This window comes from Triticum dicoccoides, chromosome 5B (assembly GCF_002162155.2).
Source record: "Triticum dicoccoides isolate Atlit2015 ecotype Zavitan chromosome 5B, WEW_v2.0, whole genome shotgun sequence".
In the NCBI taxonomy this organism is placed as follows: domain Eukaryota; kingdom Viridiplantae; phylum Streptophyta; class Magnoliopsida; order Poales; family Poaceae; genus Triticum; species Triticum dicoccoides.
In genome coordinates this window covers 633,272,135-633,291,367 of record NC_041389.1, presented here as the reverse complement: position 1 = coordinate 633,291,367, position 19,233 = coordinate 633,272,135, and the positions used below count along the sequence as shown (strand labels likewise).

Here is a 19,233-nt window from a genome sequence, read left to right as displayed (position 1 = left end):
AAATATGTACGTATTTCATAAATATAACAAAAACTATGGGCTCATATGCAATTTTTCATGTAACTTGCTTTGAAATATCTTAGATATATTATATGAACATATTTAAAATAATAAAATAGTATATATAGTATCACATGGTAGTATATGAGATATGTGGGGTAACTACCACCGTGTGGTAGGATGAATTTTCCCTATATATATATATATATATATATATATATATATATATATATATATATATATATATATATATATATATATAGAGGTTACTTTCACTATTTTGGACAGAAGTGGCACCTAACTCCCAGGCATTATTCTTATAGCCTCTAAAACATGTTTAGTTGTTTAGACGGAACTTAATCTTTGCCCTGATCAGTCCAAACGTGAGGGCATGTAATCTCTACTTGGATATATAAAATTGTATAATAATTAATATTCTAAATATACTAAATCTGACCAGGTTTGATTTACCCTTTTTTTTGACTTTTTTTACCAGTGGAAATCGGACCAATTGGATGGCGCCACGTGCTTTATTGGGGCCCTGGCAGGGTACGCACCTGTGTGCAGCTAGCGATTTAGGATGGGAGTTCTACTTCAGTTTGGTATTGGTTGCATGAGCGCGAGTTTCTATTGGTCTGCATGCACGGTTTCTATACAGAGGTCGATTTCCTTACGTCTTCCTTCCCCTTCTTTGGCTGGATGTACATGCCCTTCTCTTGTCGTCGGTTTGTTTATTCCTCTCCTAATGTGGTTTGTCCTCTTCCGTTTGTTTTTGCTTGCATGTGTGCGCTATGCGCCGATTGACCACCGTTTGGGCTGTTTGCGTTTGGGCTGTTTGGTTTTTTCCTCTCCTTTCCTGTTGACACGAGTGTGCGCACGTGTTGCCTCACTCGATCTCTCGAGATATTTCTATCTCGAGTCCAATCTCCGCCGCCGCTTCGCCGCTCTTTGCGCTTATAAAAGGACATCCGACGGGCTCTCGCCTCATCTTTCCCCACCCTCAACTGGCCATCTCCTCTTCGCGGAAGCCATGCCGAGGCCACGACTGCGGATGAGCACCCATGCAGGCTGCCGGTGCCCCGCGCCACCGGATCCTCCCCCAGCGTCGTCGTTCGACGCACCGCCGCGGCGCCGTTCCGCTTCTGCCGCCACAGCCATCTCCACGACGCTGTGGCAGACCTCCTCTCGGTACTCCACATTGAAGGCTGGGCCGAGCTGCCGCTGCCTGGTTCACCTGTGTGCGCCGCCCGCATCCCGTTAACTGTCGCAGCGCTGCCATCGGCATGCTTCGCTGCCCTCCACCGCACTCCTGGTTGCCACCGACGACGATCCCATGGTGGTGACGACATGCAGCCTATCCCTGCTGCGTGCCCGACGCCGACGTCGATTGTCGCCGCCAGCGGTGGCTGGAGTTGGAGGCGGGAAAAAGGAGAAGCCGCGGAGGAGGAAAAGGGAGAGGGAAGAGTAGAGAGAGGTCATATGTTGCCGGCGGCTGCCTCTCAATTATTTTTCGCACGGTGAGGCTCTCGATCAGGCTCTATCGCCTCCGTGCTGGATTTCTCTCTCGGGTTGTGTATAGTAGCGAAGAGAAAGAAGATGGAAGTGATGCGAGAGGCCCGACGGAATGCGCCAGCCAGAGGACCGCGGTCGTGGCAACCCGTAGCCTTACCTCAAGCGGAGCGCCTAAGATTCTTCTTCTGCTCGCTGGCCAGCTGCAACCTGAAACGGTGCCCTCCTCTCCATGTCGGAGCTCCTCCTCCTTTAATCCGGTGTGTTGGAGTCTTGGAGATGTTACATCTGCGGTCGGCGGCCAAGGAGCTCTTGATGCGCGGCGTCAGCGGCAGGAGCCGTGTGCGTCCCCCTTGACCACGCAAAGAGCATAACCAGTGGGAGGCAAGTCGTGGGAGATGGACAGGGACGGGCGGACTAGCCTGCGTGCGGGACCCTGTGCTATGTTTGCTGAGGCGAATACTAGCGACGCTGCAGCCGCACGGGATGGAACGGCGGTTCCCATACGCGGACCGGAGGCGACGCTATTGCTGCTGTTGGCGGCGGCGTCCCCAGGCGCCAGAGGTCCTCCATCCTCCGCCCTCCCGGGGACGAGATAAGCCGCGGTGCATTCATCCATGCTTCACCCCTTCCGACCCATCTCGGACGGGGCCACACTGTAGTACCAGCCAGTCGCGACGAGACCGGCAACGCCTCCGCGTGCGGCAGCGCCCTTTCAAGGCCCAGTTAGTGTTCGCCGCAGGTGCCATCACCGAGCGTACGTGCTCTCCATCAACAAGAGCACGGACAGCAGCACGTACAACAGGCCACTGTGCTGTTCGTCCTTCAAGGTTAGCTGCAGGATTATCCGGCAGAAACCAGTAATGTACTCGCGGGCTACTTCGATATGAAGGACAGACAGTCGTTTGCACTTTGCAGGCCGTGTGCTGTTTGCTAGCTGCTTCCACCAGGTTTCAGAGATCAACACAAAGATTGAGACGGTGTACTCTCTCTCTCTCTCTCTTGTTGTTTTTTGATGTATTTCTTCGGTACGTGTTTCATGCATGCAGCTGACGTGCTACTCTGTTTGACGTCTTCTATTTGCATGCAGCTGACAAGATATTACATCTTTCAAATTTCATGCCGGACTTTATTCTTTTGCGTCGGTAATTCAATTTATTTTCTTAACTTGGCTGCTTACATAATGGTGAAAGGGTGCACTAAACTTATTGTTTCACATTTTATTTTATCCATGCAAAACTCCATGTATTAATACGATTTGATTTGGGGATGTTTTGCTCCATCATCAGTTAGCAGACAAGTCTTCTCAACATAATGAATTGGGGATGTTTTTTGATGTAATTCCAGTTTGAGTTAAAGTTCCGGTCTCTATATTGAGAAGGTACAACGAGGTTGACCTTAGATGGTTGTCTTGAAATAGTCCGTAGTAATTACCTATGTGTTCGGTCCCATTAAACAAACCAAGTAAACATATCCATTTGCATGCCACTGCAAACCCAAAAGAGATGATGTCCAAACTAGAAACCAATCAAACAGTCCAAAATTTAACACATGAGTCTTCATTTATCACGTATGTAATATATCAACATGAAGTATTCACAAAATTTTATATAATTTCATCATCAACACAAATTCGGCTCACGGTCGAACATGGATGCGATGAATTATTGAAGAATCACAATTTTATCATGCAATATCAATATGTATTCCCTTTATCTACAATGCGTCGATTCTTTTTGTGCAATAATGATTTTATTTATGGAAGATTTCAGTACATTGCAGTATAAAAATTAATTTTGAATCAGCAACAATTAAAATAATTAATAAAATTGTTAACAGTTAAAGTTTAATATAACCCTATGTATCAATAGGAGCGGCATGCTGTATACAACCTTAGGCCCCGCTTGGAAGCCCTGTAGAATGTTACAACCGGATATAAATTACAACCGGATTTTACTTGTGCCCAGTAATATACAACCGAGTAGTTCTTCCCTCCGTAATCATGTGCCGCACAGTTTTGATGTTCCTGTAATCTTGCATCTTCCCATTTTCTCCGCTGACTGCTGGAAGAAGACAGATGGATCAGGAGCAGCCGGCGGCGCCGTTGCCCTCCCCCGCCACCATCTTCTCCTCCTCCTCCTCCTTCCTCCACCACCACCATCTACTACTCCTCGTCTGAGCACCCGTCTCCAATGGCGCCCTCTGCCGAGGACGAAGCTGACCTTCCCGGCCGCCCCATTGCCGAATGCCAGCGGCCACCCTTCAGAAGCCCTTCCCGGCGGCGACCAAGCCGCCCTCGTCGGCCTTTTGCTGGTCTTGACGGTGTCCGCAAGCCGCCTGCTCGTCCTCGCCTCAACTCGCCGGCCGGCGAGAGGTCAAGCTGTGCGGCGGCGCCAACACCGGAGACCAGCGCGAGGCAGCTAGATGCCCCACCAGGTCCAGGCTCGTGGTCCTCGGCCCTTCCCCTGTGGCTCCGGTCCTCCGAGATCGAGATCGAGCGAGAAATACAGGGGAAACGAGGGAAAACGACCGACCGAGAGGTGTTTTGGAAACCTGCGGGATACTAAGGCAATACAAGTGTAATTTGTAACCACGTGTAAAGTTTACAACGCAAAAACGATCATCCAAGTGGGCCGCCCGTATTCTATTACAAGGGTATATTTTACATCTGTAAATCACTGGGAAACGCCAATCCAAGCGCGGCCTTATTAGTAATGTATAAGTGTGTACACTTCCGTTATCAATATGTATCATCCATGCCTGCAATAAATGTCTCTTTTTTCATCTTTTACAACTGGACTCATCGTATATACTCTTTATGCGTGTTATCCATGGACGATTCTATCGTTACAAATATAATAATATAATGCCCTTTACGATCCGTGTAACAACAACGTATCGACGAGCGTGGCGTGTTGCCGCGCGGGCTATGCTAGGACTTAGGGTTTAGGGTACACGTTTTGGTGCGCGTACTGATTGCTGTTGGAAATCATAAAAAAATGAATCTTTATCTGCCCATTGGCTGCATGTTCCGGTTGTTCCTCAGTTCGTGATTGGTTGCATGTGTTATCTGCATGGAGAGATCGAAACTGATTTTCCCTTCAAATCGAGTCGGCCGTCGCCCGCACCTTCTGGGTTTCTTCCGCTGTCGGTTGCCGCTTTGCTGTAGTTTTCTGGGCCCTTCTACAGCATGTGCGCTGGTCGTTTTCGATTTGTGCTCTTCCCCTCTGCTGCCTCCTATAAATAATGCCTTCCCCGTCCGTCGGTTCGTCATTCCATCTGCTCCCATCTCCTCTCTCTCCTTTTCTAACTAGTGAGTATTTAGGATTTGTTGTGCCGGCGATGGTTGCTCCTGCTCCTGTTCGGTCTGGACGTCGTCGCCGGGGTCGTCCTCCAGGGATTCGAGCGGCCGTTATTGCCCGTGTGCGCCGTGCGGGCATGCCTGTTTCTTCTGCCGATTTTCATTCGGGTCGGCGGCCACTGCTGTGCATGATCAGCTGGGTGGAGTCGATTCAGGATGGCTTCTCCGCTTCGCGGCTCACCGGCTGCTCCATTCCCGCCGGAGTGGTGGGTTTACTTACTCTTCTGTACTTGCGGTTCTGTTTGGTTGTTCTTCTACTTGTTTCCTTGCTCCGTGGTCAGTTTATTTGGTTACTTTGATTGTTCTTCTACTTGTTTGCTTGCTCTCTGGTCAGCTTATTTGGTTGCTTCATTTTGTAGGCCACCAGCGTTCTAACTCGGAGCAGTTTCGTAATGGAGATCTTGATGCTCGCCGTCGGGAGACTTTGTTGGGGAAGCGACCTGTTGATGCACTGTTGGTAAGTGCGTTGAGTTCTTGCTCCACATATGGGAGTGCCTCTGACTGTTTTTGTGTGTTTCTTCCTGCTGTTTTGAATATTGTGGCTAACTTCTTGTTTCTTTTTCTGTAGGTTCGACCATTACTGCTGGTTCTTCTTCCGCATTTGATGGCTTCGTATCTGCTGCTCGGCCCTCCATTGCGCGAACTGGTGAGTTATTGTTTCTTTTCTCTGCTTATTTTCTGTCCATGTTGTTATCTCTCTTGGCCAGTGCTTCTGCGGCCTTCTACTGGTTGCACGTGCCGCTGCTGGCCCAATCGGTGTGCAAAAGGCACCAGCGTGTGGGCCCCAGCGCATGACACGATAGCATGCACAGTCAGGCGATGAAGGGTATCGACATATACTGGAATGGAAGCACACGGGGGCATGCAGTGTACGCATGCACTCGAACGAAATACATCGATGCATGCAGTGTACGCGTGCAATCCGATGAGAATTCGCTGTCACATGCAGTGCACGCATGCAACCCGATGAATATACGCCGCTGCATGCAGTGGACTCATGCAACCCGTTGAATATACCCCGCCGCATGCAGTGCACGCATGCACTTCGATGAAAATACCTCGCTGCATGCAGTGCATGTATGCACTTCAGTAATGCTAACTGAGTACACCACAATGGACGAAGCTTATCATCGCCAGAGAGCGTCCTCCATAGCAAAGCAAGTTAAGAGAGGAAGGGTAAACATCCAGCCCTAAATTTTAATCATGGAAGCGGAAGTACCTCGGTAAGCTCTTGGCTTCACCTAACTTTTTCTCTCTATTTGCCCCTTGCAAGTAAGCAACTTATTATATTACTAATTCTTCCATGCAGGATGAGAATCTTATAGTGTATATTCCAAGACGACCAATGCTTGAAACAGTGAGTGAAACAATTGGCCTAAAAGTACAAGGCTACACCTGTCGGTACGTTCATGAAGGTATGATACAAGTGTCTGTACTGATTGCTCTGCCATGCCGGAAAGATAGCTTCAGAGAATCCTCCATTACATATGAAGGAGAAGCAGCTAATACAGAAGATGAAGCAATGGAAAAGGCAGCTCAGGTGGCCTTCGAATGCATCTGTGCAGACTATAATATTTCCACCAATGATCATAATTACTATGCTCTTGAAGTCACAAAGGAAAGGTTATTTACAGCAAGAGAGAAGGCTCAAACAAAGCAATGGCAGTTCAATATGGCCCGCCAGCAAGTAAGCACATAGCAAAACGAGTTTGCAACACAGACAATGATTCTGGCAAAGATATGCAATGGCTTCTTTGATTTATTACCACTTCGTATGTATCCCCAGCGCCCAGACAACGACGATCCCATTATCACATATACAGGCAGGCACCCTCTCGTCGGACGTATGCAAAAACTTGCAAAATCACTTTATCATTTTATCACAGGCACCAATCCTGCAGGAGGATATAATAGGATGATCTAATCCACTAGCAACTACTTCTAGCTTATCTATGTAATGTATTTGTGTTTTTATATACAGTACTCTGTTTGCAGCGAACTGTATGTATTTTGAATAATTTGTTTGCCCCAGGAGTGTGCCACTTTTAATTTGTATCTTTGTATCTCTACATTTGCAATATTTCAATATATTCGTATGCTCGGTTTGTTTACTATCTCTATACATTATTTTGACATCAAATGAGTGTGCGCATTTCCACTTTTAGATCAATAGATTGCACATCTGCGAGAGATCATCAAGCGCGGCGTGCCGCCGCGCGGGTTAGGCTAGTTGACCAACTAGAACGAAACCTAAATTATATAGACCCAAAGTGTCAAGAATAACCGGACCATTAGCTGCATTTTTAATTGCCAGAGCAACCTGCATGACTTACCCATGGAGTATATACAAAATATATTTTCTTTTCTGGTTCAGTTAAAACACTTGCCAATCTATACCAAGAGTATCTTTTCTACTGTTTAAAAGCTACAGACAAAAACCAGACACAACATGTTTGAGATTTTTTTTTGTTATATGGTTTTAATAATTACCAAATTGATAAGAATCATGCTGGCAATCTTCACAAATTCATTCCCTTGTATCCACATCACTATTGTGAAGTCGAGATTTATTGTGCACTGCATTCTTCAAAGTAGAAACAACAACTAAACAATCTGAATGATGGGATGGATTACAACTGTAGTCGGTGCTTTTAGTCCTTCAGTCAGGCAATAATTTCGGTTTCTTCAGCCTCGAGTGACAACATGAGAGAGAAGACACGGGCAATATGATAGAACCCTCCAGATTACAGCAGCTGCACCAGTGCTTCCTTGTCCAATATTAGCATCATAACCTGCAACCAATACGATTTATTTTCTGCATATATGCACCCAGAGTATCAAATAAACATAAATAATTGTCGGCGGGTTAACTCGCAAGAATTGATTGAACTCTTTCGAAGATATTTTGAGATGTTCTATTGAGCAACAACTGAACTAAGGAACACTATTTATAAGATTGCAATTTATATAATACTTGAAAGAAGCCGGCATCTCCAATACAATAATTATCTACTTTGCATTCTAAATATTCCACACTAAGTGTTATTGGCTTCCTACCATACACCTTCACAATCATTTATAATTAACAAAAACGCCGGTAAGTTATCTTCTAGAACAAATAGTGAAAGCATTTCATCTCTTTTGGTGGATGAAGGGGTAATTGCCCGGTTGTTTGAACCTGATCTTGAATTGGCGCCCAGGTCGGCGCCGGACACCGCCGTTTCATGGATTTTGAGGGTACTTTCTGCCGAAATGCCCCGGCAGTTCGCAAATGATGCAACCCAGAGTATCTGGCCTTTGAAGCAGCTTAAGAAGGCCTCAAGGCCCGGCGCACCATTCATGTCCCGGTGTCGGTCCGAGCTGTGTAGCTATACGTGTGCACTAATAATCGATGGCTCCTTGCTTATCTGTGTGTTCCTTCGAGATTATTTCTTCGTCCATCCTTCCTCCTCGTCCGAAGAGGAAATGTTGACAAGAGCGTAGGGGATGACCACGATGGATTTAGGTACTGCCGCTCAATCACAACACTGGATCTGGAGTACCATAGGCATGCATGGCGTTGGATGACTCTCCCTGCGGCAGGATTCGTGGCGTCGAGGTCAGATCTACTGCATTCACGGGCGGGGCCGCAAGCGAGTCCGGAACCTGTTGGCATGGCCCAGGAGATCGATGGATACACACACGCGAGTACGCAGTGGACACACCTACACTTCTCACGTAATACACAATGGAGAGGAAGAACACAAACACGCAGAGCTTTTCTGGCACACGCACTTGTGCCTTTTCTGTATTCCTCATCTCTAATAGCAAAATGGTTACAAGCCTATTTAAAGGGAAATATGCAATGCTCGCATGGCCAAGCCACAACGGCTTGATCCGTTTCTCACTCTCCACTACCTGCATGCACCCACGTTCAGCTCTTGTGCGGCTTCTCCTCAACGGCCACACGACCAGGCCAAACTTGATCCATGCATGTAGCTTGCCACTATTCAACTTGACTAATCCTAACAACTCGTGGATGCACTACTCCACTAATGGCTTGCAATCTGGCCACTGACTGCACTCTCTGTATCGCTTAGTGATGTCTCTCTTGCCGGTATGCCCATCTGCCATGATCACGTGCATACAACTAGCTAGAACTTAGTCAGCTACTAAAACAACATCATGCAATCCAAAATAAACATGATCTAATCATCTACTTTTGGCACTAATAACAAGATTAGTTCCAACAATCACCTCCCTAATCTTGTTATTATTTATTTCTCTCTAGAAGCCCAGGGTCGTCGATGTCGTCGGTGCAACACGAAGATGGCCGCCAATGCCATCTTGTCCCGCCGATTCCCGCCGTCGCCGCTGGCCTCCACGAGAGATGCACCTCCTACGCCTTGACCACGAGCGTGCCGCCATTGCACACTCGCTGCCACATGTTCTCCACCGGTGCCGCAATTCGCCAGTGGCTCACCTCCATGTTGTCGCCGATAACGCATCTTGTCGACGACTCGGACATGGAACTTCTCGTGGCAACGACCTCCCCTCCATGGCCATCACCTCCTTGCCGCCGGTGACGCAACTTACCGGGCAGCACCTCCTTGCCGCCGGTGACACGACTTACCGGGCAGCACTTTTCTCCATCGCTCGACGCAGCTCGACGATGAGGGAGACACACACCGGCCGTTAGCAGCATCGCTCCGCCAACGACGTCCATCTTGCGCCGCCGACCTCCACCTCTCATGGAGTCCGTCGCGCCGCCACCACCGCCTTGGATCGACAAGGCTCTGATACCAAGTGTTGGCGCAGCCGGAGGAGGAAGAAGACTCACACTCACACAAGATAGAAGAACACACACAGGAGCTTGGCACCGCACACAACTTGTGCCACTTTCTGTATTTCTTCTCTTACAAATGAACTTGGTTACACAGCCTATTAGTAGTGCACGCATACACCCAGCCACACAACGGCTTGAGCCACGACTAGCTCCACTAGCCGGTAGAAATGGCAACAAACTAACCACCTCTCTGGCCACTCGGTTTCGGCCGATCTCCTCGCTGATGGAGACACAACACTGGTGATTATCAGGTTCACAACTAAGCCATCTAACAAACTCTATCCATGCATGCGTGTGAACCACTCCTCCCACTAACTAGGCATGCAACTAACTACTCATTAAAACAAATTAGCTTTGCAATTGTGTGCACACGTGAAACACAACTCTGACGTGCGCACACCACCATAGCTTCAACTACATGCAAGAACGAAACTAATGCGAAATAAACATGATGAATACCTAGACAACAAGGTTTACTCTATCAATCACCCCCTTAATCTTGTTGTCGTTTATTCGAACACCTCCATGTCGATCTTCAAAGCAGCCCCGGCTCGTTGTCGGCAGTCGCGGCGGCGAGATGGGCCTGCTCTTTCCTTGGCGCGGTGCAATCCTTCGCGAAATGGCCATAGTCTTGGCAGTTGTAGCAGCGCACCTTACGGATGTCGAAGGTGCTCTTCTTCTTGCCGGTGCCGCTGCGGTGGCGAGCAAGCCACTCCTCCTCCGTGAGGAGCAGGCGACTCCCACCACCCTGGTCGTAGTTGCTGGCGCCCTCGTCCAAGTCGCTCCGGTCCTCCGCCGTTTTGAGCCTTCCCACAAGCTCTTCCATGGACATGGTTTTAATATCAAGAAGCTGTTCAATGGCAATGGCTACTTGGGTATACTTGGATGGCACGATGCGGAGAAGCTTCTTCACGACCTTCACCTCGTCGAGGTTCTAGCCGAGCGTGCGCAGCTTGTTGGTGACCCCGTTCATGCGCATGGCGAGCTCATCGAGGGTCTCGCCACTCCTCATGCGGACGGCATCAAACTCCTTGAGGAGAGTCTGCGCCTTGGCCTCACGGACGCGGGCATCGCCGACCCGCATGATCTTGATGGCATCCCATGCCTCCTTTGCCGTCGCCTTCACGGCAAGCGTGGAGTGCATCTCCTCCGGCACGGCTCGCAGAATTGCCGCAAGCGCCGCCCTGTCCTGGCTGAAGCTCCCGCCTCCCTTGATGGCGTCCCACACGCGTTGGGCCTCCATGTTCACCTTCATGATCAGCGACCACTCGAAGTAGTTCATCGCCGTCAGCGCCGGGTAGATGACGGTGCTGCTGGCCTGGTGGACGACCTCCTGCTGCACCACCACCTCGCGGCAGCCACGCCACGTCGGGCTCCGGCCTCGGCGCACCACCGGCGAGGCCGAGACACGGCGGCGACCCGGAGACGGAGTGCGCGAACCTTCAATCACCATGGCTCTGAATACCAAATGTTGGCATGGCCCAGGAGATCGATGGATACACACATGCGAGTACGCAGTGGACACACCTACACTTCTCACGTAATACACAATGGAGAGGAAGAACACAAACACGCAGAGCTTTTCTGGCACACGCACTTGTGCCTTTTCTGTATTCCTCATCTCTAATAGCAAAATGGTTACAAGCCTATTTAAAGGGAAATATGCAATGCTCGCATGGCCAAGCCACAACGGCTTGATCCGTTTCTCACTCTCCACTACCTGCATGCACCCACGTTCAGCTCTTGTGCGGCTTCTCCTCAACGGCCACACGACCAGGCCAAACTTGATCCATGCATGTAGCTTGCCACTATTCAACTTGACTAATCCTAACAACTCGTGCATGCACTACTCCACTAATGGCTTGCAATCAGGCCACTGACTGCACTCTCTGTATCGCTTAGTGCTGTCTCTCTTGCCGGTATGCCCATCTGCCATGATCACGTGCATGCAATTAGCTAGAACTTAGTCAGCTACTAAAACAACATCATGCAATCCAAAATAAACATGATCTAATCATCTACTTTTGGCACTAATAACAAGATTAGTTCCAACAGAACCTATGATGGACCGCTAGTCGAGAGCGAGCTTGCACGGGACCACGACCGGAGCTGGATCCAGAGTGAAACCTGGGAGTAGATGGGTGAGCCGTAATGGCAGATTGGGTGACTGTCACGGCAGGAGTGGCCTATGGCGTGGAGGAGGGAGCGCGAGTCTCAGGAACAAGACCTAGCGTGCCCTCTCGAGATCTACTCCGTTTTCTGTACGAGTTGGGATCCGGAAAAAAAATGCACAACATAGAGAACAAGTGCGAGATGACAAAACGGAAGAAAGACACTTTGATTAGTGGTTTCTAAGTGTGCTGGGTTTTTTTCACAGGGAGGCACATATACCATGCACAGTATAATAGTAGAACCATATATTCATCCATAAACACTGCTTATACAATAACACAAACTTATTACCTGAATCATAACGGTACATATATACAGCCGGTCTAAACAATATATGGCCTCAAATCCGGCCGGCTGGTTAATTATATATCACATCTGATCACACTGTGGTTATCAGAGCTTAATCATTTTATTTATGCAATACGCCGTACGTACATGCACGCTCGCATGCATGCATGATGCATATAGCCTAGTACGGGCTCACCCCGGGGAAGTTGCCTGGCGGGTTGTAGCTGCAGATGATGAACACACCGTCGCCGCTGTCGCAGACGACGCGGGCGCAGCCGATGGCCGTCGAGTCGCGCCACACCACCTGCGTGTAGTGCCCGCACGACTCACCCTCGGGCGCCGAGCAGGTGTTGCTGTCGTGGTCGTAGTACTGCTTCTCCGACACCCACGAATTCACGGCGTCCGTCGCCGTCCACTCGGTCCCACCGCCGCCGCCTCCGTAGAGGTTCTCCCCGTACGGCCGGCCATCAGGAGTATGGATCAGCTGGCAGTCGCCGCGGCGCTGATCGGCGTAGTCCTGCGCGAAGGCTGCCACGGTAGCGTCCCATGTCACCTCACCAAGGCCCACGTCGGCGCGCGCCGCGTTGTGGGCGTCCACGAAGTCCTGCTCCGAGTTCTGGGCCGTGACCGCCATGGCGGACGCGAGAGCTAAGAGCACCACTGCTGCTAGCTTCTCCATCGCTAAGCCTTACAAAACAAAGGGGAAGATGTATCTGTGACAATGAGATAGATTGCCACCATGCGTTGTGTATTTATATATACTGCCTGCACAAGATCATCGATGGCTTCTCTAAGTATGGAAACTTTAATAGAGAAAAAGTACCTCGCCAAATTATAGTTGGCCAGCCGTCGATTTCCAATACATGTGCCCGTTAGAATAAGTCAAGCCGATGGGTAAAAAAATGTATTTTATCTGCACCTGTCAAGCTCGCTGAGTTAGTCAGACGTCCTGGCATGTGGCACGTGTTATTTCTTCTCAGATCACCTCTGCCGATGTGGAAGTTGCTTCGTCATTTGATCTCGTGGTACGTGCATGTGTCATCTCGTAGCAGGAATAGTTATTAAGTTAATTGGTAGCTGGTTCTAACCTTGCTTGCTTGTAAGTCGTTGTAATACGTGTTAGGGTATATACAATGGTTCTATCTTAGGAATGACATATAGGATAAATGATGAGGCGGAGGAGAGAGAAATTGTAAGAAAAGTTTGTCTTCTCGAGAAGACCCATTGTAGATATGTTTTTTGTTATTTCTAAATTAAATGCTAGACTTAAAATAAGATCATCTTATCAATCATTATGCATGCCCTTAACGTGTGCTCGGTTGGCAAGTATTCTCTCTGCACCATAATATAAAAGCGTTGGACAGAGGGAGTATGATTTATCCGTTGTGAGCAGCTGAAACATATCTTTTATTGCTTTGGCATCATGCCTCAGGCATTATTACATCAATGTACTTGTTTTTTGCTTTGGCGAGGCCCAAGACGAGGCTCACCTGTACGCCGAACTGTTCGGATGCGGGTTGGGGCAGTTTTCGATCACATATTTGGGGATACCGATACATTATCGGAGACTCACAAATGCTAAATGGAAACACATTGAGAAGAGGCTGCAAAAAAGACCTAGAAGTTGGAAAGGTAAGCTGCTGTCTCTAGGAGGAAGATTGGTCCTAATAAATTCAGTACTAAATAATATGGTACTATATATGATCTCCTTCTTCCAGTTGTCGAAAGGAGTTTTACATAGATTGGATTAGTTCTGATCAAGATTCTTTTGGCAAGGAGATAGCGGGAAAAAGAAATATCAATTGGCTAAATGGAGTGTGGTTTGCCGTCCCAAAGACCAAGGCGGGTTGGGCATTCATGACCTTGAGATTAAGAATAGGTCCCTACTCGGTAAATGGTTGTTAAAATTACTGACGGAAGATGGTGTATGGCAAACCCTCCTCAGACGGAAATATGTGGGCTCCAAGGCAGTATCCCAAGTATATTGGAAGCCTGGGGATTCCCACTTTTGGGCGGGTCTAATGGCTACGAAGAAATATTTCTTTTGCTATGGATCTTTCTCGATTAAGGATGACTCGGAAATTAGATTCTGGGAGGATAAGTGGCTAGGAAATGCCACTCTCCGGGAACAATATCCGGCTCTATACAACATTGAATGTCACAAGGGTGATACTATCACCATGGTAATGGAATCATTTCCGCCAAATGTGACATTTAGAAAGGATTTATTTGGACCCAGACTACAATCGTGGAACATCCTGCTCCAGCAGTTGTCCACAGTGCAATTGGCACATGGGTCTGATGTATTCCGATGGTACCTACATGGGAATGGACAGTTCTGAGTGGAGTCTATATATAGAGTGTTAATCCAGTCTGATGTGCCAGTTGATAATAACAGGAAGATCTGGAAGATGAAGATATCGCTTAAGAATAAAATCTTCGCATGGTATCTTCGTCGCGGAGTCATTCTTGCTAAAGATAACATTATTAAGAGGAATTGGCATGGAAGTCCGCAATGTGTCTTTTGTCACTATGATGAGACAATAAAACATTTATTCTTCCAATGCAAATTGACTCATTCTATATGGTCAGTCATTCAAATAGCTTCTGACTTGTATCCTCCTTGTAGTGCTGCTAATGTATTTGAAAACTGGCTACATGAGATTGATCACAGGCTTAGAACCCTTCTTAGGGTGGGAGCGCTTGCCGTTATTTGGTCGCTTTGGCTCTGTAGAAATGATAAGGTTTTTAACGATAAAAGTACTTCTCTTATGTAGGTTATCTACAGATGTACTGGGACTCTTCGTTTATGGTCCTCTCTACAACGCGTGGAGAATCGAGACCTGTTTATGAAGGTGTGTACATAATTGGAAGGCTACGACGAGGGATACTTTTACCCAACATGGGTGACAACATGATCTTAGGATTGGCCCCCCTCCGCTTTAGGCGTTATACGGATACTTCATGTTTTTCTTGTATTTTGCCTTTTTTTCATTTGAATGAGAGGGTATTGTTTGGCTGTGTGCATCTTAGCTATGCAGAGGTCGGATGTAATGCTTAAATCTTTTAAGTAATAAAGCGCCCATTTTTTAAAAACGTACGTGTTTTTTTGGTGGGGTACATCAATGTACGATGCTTAGGTTAGGCCTTATTAGGGCATCGTTATCCGACCATGCTATCCGGACGCGTTTTGCCTTTCAATATGGGCATGTACCCAAAATCCACTCCCTCGGCCGTGCCCTTTTCTGCCAAAAACGGTTAGCGCCGCATTCATTCCGGCTCGGAGCGTACACGACCTCTCACTAAAGCCAACATTGAAGCGTCTCCCATTGCACGCTTCTTTGCTCCGCATCGAAACGGCATCTGTCTGCCCGCCTACCTCCATTAACCAAGCCGTCTGCCGAGGAACCTACTTTGACTCTCCATGCACCACACATCTGTTTGTATGCCGACCGGCATTAAACACCCTACCTCTGGCACCTGGCATTCACCCCTATTTAAATGTGGCTAGGCGCTGGGCAGGAGTCACACAACACCTCCGCTCTCCATCTCCTCTTTGCAGCACACATCATGGCCTCGAGCTCCAAAGTCGTGTGTGGGACAGCTTCTCTTACGAATAGACGAAGGAACTCTTTGGCATTGCAGCCGACTCGGTGGCCCGCTGAGCCAACCGGATACAGGTTGGCTTGTCGGCAAGCTCTTGGGAGCCGGCGCTACCGCCATCACCGGTCCAGGCCGGCATCACCATGGGCCATCATCACCCGTCTAGGTTGGATGTGGCACCTCGGCTCAGAGCGACCGATTTACCTTGCATTGCCAACCCAGAGATCATGTCTTCTGGCAACACACAACATCTTGGTACAGAAATCACCGCTTTATTGAAACTAGCTAAAGCATAGTGTTACATTACATCAAGTAGCGAGGCCAAGCGACACACCCGGTGCGGCTGAACATATATACATTATTTAGTGAACATAAAGGGCCTCGATCACGACATCTACACAGCAGCGGAACAACGACGTAGTGGGACTCCATAGCACAGGGTCACCGATGTGGACACAGTCTAGACACGGCAGCACTGCGATAGACTTTCCTGAAAGCTGGCATAACACGCCAGGTCAGTACATTGAATGTACTTGCAAGCTCGCAACAAGCAAAACCATAATGGCAAACAACATCATGACATTTAAACAAGTTTAATGCAACTATCAACATGCTACTCATGTAGTGACCAAACTTGTGCATCGAGTCACTCGGACTCTCTTACCAACAGGTTGCCTTGCAACTGAACAGTGATCACGACGGAACACCAATAGAACCACACTGGGTTCAATAGGTTACCTCGTAACCCAGCCAGTGACCACTCCCGGATCACGAATGATACCACAACAGTTAGTCTCACTAACGTTATCATAACTCAATTGCAATGCAAATAACTTAGTGTGCAAGATTATTTATGAAAGTTGATCCATGGTGTGACTTACTTCCAAACTGGGCCCTTATCCGCGGGCGCGGCTATCGATAGATTAATACACTCTGCAGAGGTAGCACACTTTACCCACACCATGGAACCCATGGCCTCGCATTCCCATTCAGGTGGACCAACGACATTCCGACAGAACCCTCCCATTGCCATGGCACTCTTACGTCCACTCCGACCAACTCCCCTCTGGGATCAGTCCTGGGTGACCCAGCCTACCAAAGGCAAAACTACCACCATCGTGGCAAACAAACCGTCCCAAATGGGGACACGGTACCATAACAACAACAAGTCCACAAGATTATGTCTGCTTACCAGGCCAGAGGAACGCACGCCCATAACCTTCCCTAGTTGGAGGTACCGACAAGAGGCATGACAACGGAACGACTACGGCCTCCCCATACTAAGGCAAATGTGGTTGCAATTGGCAGCCTGATTTCATGGCACCATGACCCGACCAACTTTTAAGTTCAAGTTCAATTATCATTAGGTTTAACTTGAAATTAAAAATGCCCGAGTCACAATATGCCATGCTCATGCAACCATGTATCATGCATCATATATCACTTTAACAATACCAGATCAACCTTATTCAAAGTTCTACTTGCACAAACTCAACTTGCAACATTTCTGGTCCTTTCTTACTGGTTATTTCTACTCATTACTTTAGTTGGCCTTTATCAAATAAAACTCATTTTTCATATAGCAAAAAACAATACTCATGCTCATAATACCATAGTCATGACAAAATTTACTTAGATCAAGTACTCAAGCTATAACTCACTAGTTTGAGCATTCATTTCTGGAAAATAAGAATTTTGATCATAACAACTAAATAACACAAGCATCATCTATTTTTAATACTATATGCAATGATTATCATATAAATTCAAGTAGAAAATCATGAATGTTGCAAACACACCATGATCATGTTGTTGTGGCTTGCGTTAGTGCAGAGGAGCTTCACACTCCTCCTGGATGCCTTCAAGACAAGCTCAACCTTCTGAAAATGATTCAAATGACAAAAAGAAAATATCAAGAACACTTCTGAAAATTACCAGGAATTCTAGGTAGAAAGGAAAAATCCCATCTTGGGTGTGTTGCTAGGATTTTCCAGTAAGAACAGAATGCAAAAAGAATCAACTCATTTGGACTTGTAGAATAAAGGTTATAGCTAGTCAAAGTTCTGGTCAAATTTGAACTAAATTTGAATTAAAAAGAAAAACCAGGGGGGTGACGTAGAAGGCGTAAAACGCCAGGGCGCCACCACTCATACCGCTTCGAGCGCAGCCTGAGTGACTGACAGCGGCCCCAGCTGTCAGTCCAGAGGGGGAGAGAGAGAGAAACAGAGACGGGCAGCGCGGTGACGGCGCTTTCTCCGGCGAGGAGTGCCCGACAACGAGATCTAGAGGGATAGGATTTAAGAGTAGGTGGAGACGGACCTGCCCGTACCCGTAGCGTGGCTAGGGGTGGCCGGACGGGGTCGGAACGGAGCTCTCCAGCGGCGGCAGCGGGCGGAGCTCGTCGGAGGTGGTGGCTTCGGTGACGCAGGGCCAGTCTAGCAGCTCCAACAGCACCAGCACGCACCAGTGGATCGGCACGAACACGCAGGAGGGGTCAGTTGAGCTCGAGCGGCTCTAGAGCGGGTGGGGGCAAAGGAGGGGGATCGCCGGGGAGCTCGGGGCGGGGACGGCGGCCTGAGGCCTGCCCGGCTGGGCTACGACACTCTACGGGTGTGTGGAGGTGTGATGAGTGTGTGTGAGGAGAGGAACAAGCTCGGGGGAGCTCTATTTATAGCCAAGGCCGAGACGGGGATCGAGAGCTCGCCGGAGTTCTTTGGAGCCTCGCCGCCGATGAATGGCATCAGTGAGAGAGGGGGAAGACGCCGGAGGTCATGCGGGAGCTGTAGGCGAGCTGCGACGAGCATAGGAGCGTGGTACGCAAAGAGCACAGGGGCACGGGCGCACTGTTGCGTTGGCCGCGCCGTGCCCGTGCTCGCCGCAATGTCGTGGTGTAGTTAAGGGGACTCAAACGAAGATGGTGGCGCGGTTGGCACGGTTTTGCAGTGAGGGCAGCGAGCACGCGCGAAATAGAGGCGTTGGCGCAATGCAGAGCACGTCGGACGCATGCCAGCCAGCTTGGACGAACGTGGTCACCGCGTGAACTATGGCATCAGGATGAGCTAAGCCCAAACAACATATCTGGCAGCTAGTCCTTAGTGATTTTAGTTGTTTTGCACGCTTGGTTGGATCACAGGTGCACTGTGGGAGTGGCTATCTTCCTGGCAAGTTTCTGGACAGAAACTTGTGAGCTTAACTGAGAAAAATCTAGTGGGAGTTAAGGATTGTGCTTTGGGGTTTAGTGATCTCTTAGGAAGATAATCAAGCTCAGAAAAGATCAACCCCAAAAGCTCAAGCAAAAATATACTTGATGTGCAAAGTGATCATTCTGTCCAGAACAGAAATGATTTTCTGTAGCAAAAATATTACAAAAGGTTATGCAATATTTTTGCTCAGGAAGGTGCCCTAGGGTCTCAAAGAATATTTGTGAATTTATTCAGGATCTTTGGAGCAAGAAATCTAGGGGTTGCTTTGGAGC

At 48.3% G+C, this 19,233-nt stretch overlaps 1 protein-coding gene and 1 long non-coding RNA gene across 2 annotated transcripts; one reads left to right on the top strand and one right to left on the bottom strand.

Annotated features, from left to right (window-relative positions):
• The first annotated feature begins 5,234 nt into the window (after positions 1 to 5,234).
• LOC119306442 lies at positions 5,235 to 6,865 on the top strand. Its single transcript, XR_005148951.1, has 3 exons — positions 5,235 to 5,327; positions 5,439 to 6,093; positions 6,180 to 6,865. It is a non-coding gene; the product is annotated as an uncharacterized LOC119306442 (long non-coding RNA).
• Positions 6,866 to 12,140: 5,275 nt separating this feature from the next.
• Positions 12,141 to 12,864, bottom strand: LOC119306441 (pathogenesis-related protein PRB1-3-like). Its single transcript, XM_037582658.1, has one exon. It carries the CDS (start codon positions 12,832 to 12,834, stop codon positions 12,337 to 12,339), a length of 498 nt encoding a protein of 165 aa, XP_037438555.1. The 5' UTR covers positions 12,835 to 12,864; the 3' UTR covers positions 12,141 to 12,336.
• Positions 12,865 to 19,233: the final 6,369 nt, after the last annotated feature.